This window comes from Musa acuminata, chromosome BXJ3-7 (genome assembly GCF_036884655.1).
Source record: "Musa acuminata AAA Group cultivar baxijiao chromosome BXJ3-7, Cavendish_Baxijiao_AAA, whole genome shotgun sequence".
Classification (NCBI taxonomy): Eukaryota; Viridiplantae; Streptophyta; class Magnoliopsida; order Zingiberales; family Musaceae; genus Musa; species Musa acuminata.
Window position 1 is genome coordinate 640,944 of NC_088355.1, and position 1,867 is coordinate 642,810.

Sequence of the window (1,867 nt, forward strand, 5' to 3'; positions counted from 1 at the left end):
TATCAAAGATAATGTATTGACATAATAATTATATAGTAATTCAAATGTAAGAGACTTGGGACTTCATAATATTATCCTAACAGTTAATTTATTATCATGAATAAGCGATCGTCAAATAATTTTCATAAATTTTTTTACGTATAATATGAATATTATATTATACGTAATATTATATTATAGATTCTGTTTCATATAGCATAATATTCTGTTACACTTCATCTATTTAATGTGGAGGATCGAACGAACAAACCCCATCCCGGTGCGGTCGCGAGCGATGGAGCCATTGTCGTCGTCGTGTCCGCCGAGGGAGGTCTGCGCTGGGCCATCGTTGTCGTCGGGGCCAGGATCGAGCAAGCATTGCCCGGGCAGACAAGAAGAATTGGTGTCACTGCCGTCGTCGTCTCCGCCGGTCGAGGTCGCCTCTGGGCTTTCCTCGTCGTCGGCGGCGTTGACGGTGCAGGGGAAGCTTTTCGTCGGCGGCATCTCATCGGAAACGGGGGAGGCGTTGCTGGTGGAGCACTTCGCTGAGTATGGCGAGTTGAGGGAGGTGACCGTGATACGGGACCGCATCACGAGCAACTCGAGGGGGTTCGGCTTCGTTCGGTTCGTCAATCCGGATAATGCCGAGAGCGCGCTCAAGGAGGCGATGCATGTCATCGATGGAAAGACGGTTCGTATCCCCCGACACACCCACCCTTCCTTTCCTTTTCCTCCGTTTCTACTTGGTGGTGTTCTTCTCCGTCGTGAAATACAAATCTTTTATTTACTTACTATGGTTGAATTGGGTTTTAGAACGTACTGCTGGGGAAAAGGGTGTTCTGTTAACTGCAATTTGAGTATGTTTCTTGGTAATTTTTCAAAGATATCGTTGAACTGTGCCTCATTCAATGCAGAAGGAAACTAGAAAAGATCATGGTGTTCATGTTTATTGTGCAATTTGCAAGTTGATAGAGGATTATTCACGCAAATTTGATTACCCAAGAAAAGTCGAAGAAGATTCTTTTTTCCTCTGTTAGTTCAGAACAGAAAGTAATTAATTACTGTTTTTTCGGCAGTATATCTTTGCTTTTATCCTTGCTCTATCTTAACATCAAGTTCAATTTTGTCTAATTGAACAGTTGGTTTTTAGAAAGAGTAATTACAAAAGTATCCTTATTTGTGTTGTCTCTTGGGTTTTCTTTGTCATTTTTAGGTTGATGTAACAAGAGCTAGGCGTTATCCGTCGTGCCATCCTGCAGGGGAGTCCAGCAGTTACTGTTTTGTTAACAATGGCAGTATCACTAACCCAAAGAAGATCTTTATAGGAGGTTTACCTGACAGCATCGATCAACATGAACTCAAGGATTATTTTGAGAACTTTGGTTCTGTCATGGACGCTGTGGTGATGTACAATAATATAACTCAACGGCCAAGGGGTTTTGGTTTTGTCACATTTTCCTCCGAAGACTCTGTAGCAATGGTATTGAAGAACAACTACCATGAGCTGAAAGGGAAATTTGTAGATGTCAAGGTAGCAATACCCAAGAATGATAATAATTATACCAATAACAGAAATAACAACAATTATCATAGTTCAAGCATTGGAGGTGGTGGAGGTCGAAGGTGGCCGATTTATGACGCCTATCAAGGCTGTTATCATGCAACACATGGATATTGTGGACCTGGTTCATGTGGTAATACTCTATATGGATACCAATTTGTGAGCCCTTTGAATGATCCAAGGTGGATGCCCACCCTTGTGACCTACTACCCTTATGTCATGGGAGGCTCTGGGAGCAACATGCCTGCGCATGATCATCTTCTGTTTCAAGCATCTGATGACAGTAATAGAGACTACTGCTGTACAAATGGAGACACCTTGAAGTAG

At 42.4% G+C, this 1,867-nt stretch overlaps 1 protein-coding gene across 1 annotated transcript; it reads left to right on the forward strand.

Moving 5' to 3' along the window:
- Positions 1–274: 274 nt before the first annotated feature.
- LOC103991162 (heterogeneous nuclear ribonucleoprotein 1-like) lies at positions 275–1,867 on the forward strand. Its single transcript, XM_065161031.1, has 2 exons — positions 275–670; positions 1,193–1,867. Exons 1-2 carry the CDS (start codon positions 275–277, stop codon positions 1,865–1,867), a joined length of 1,071 nt encoding a protein of 356 aa, XP_065017103.1.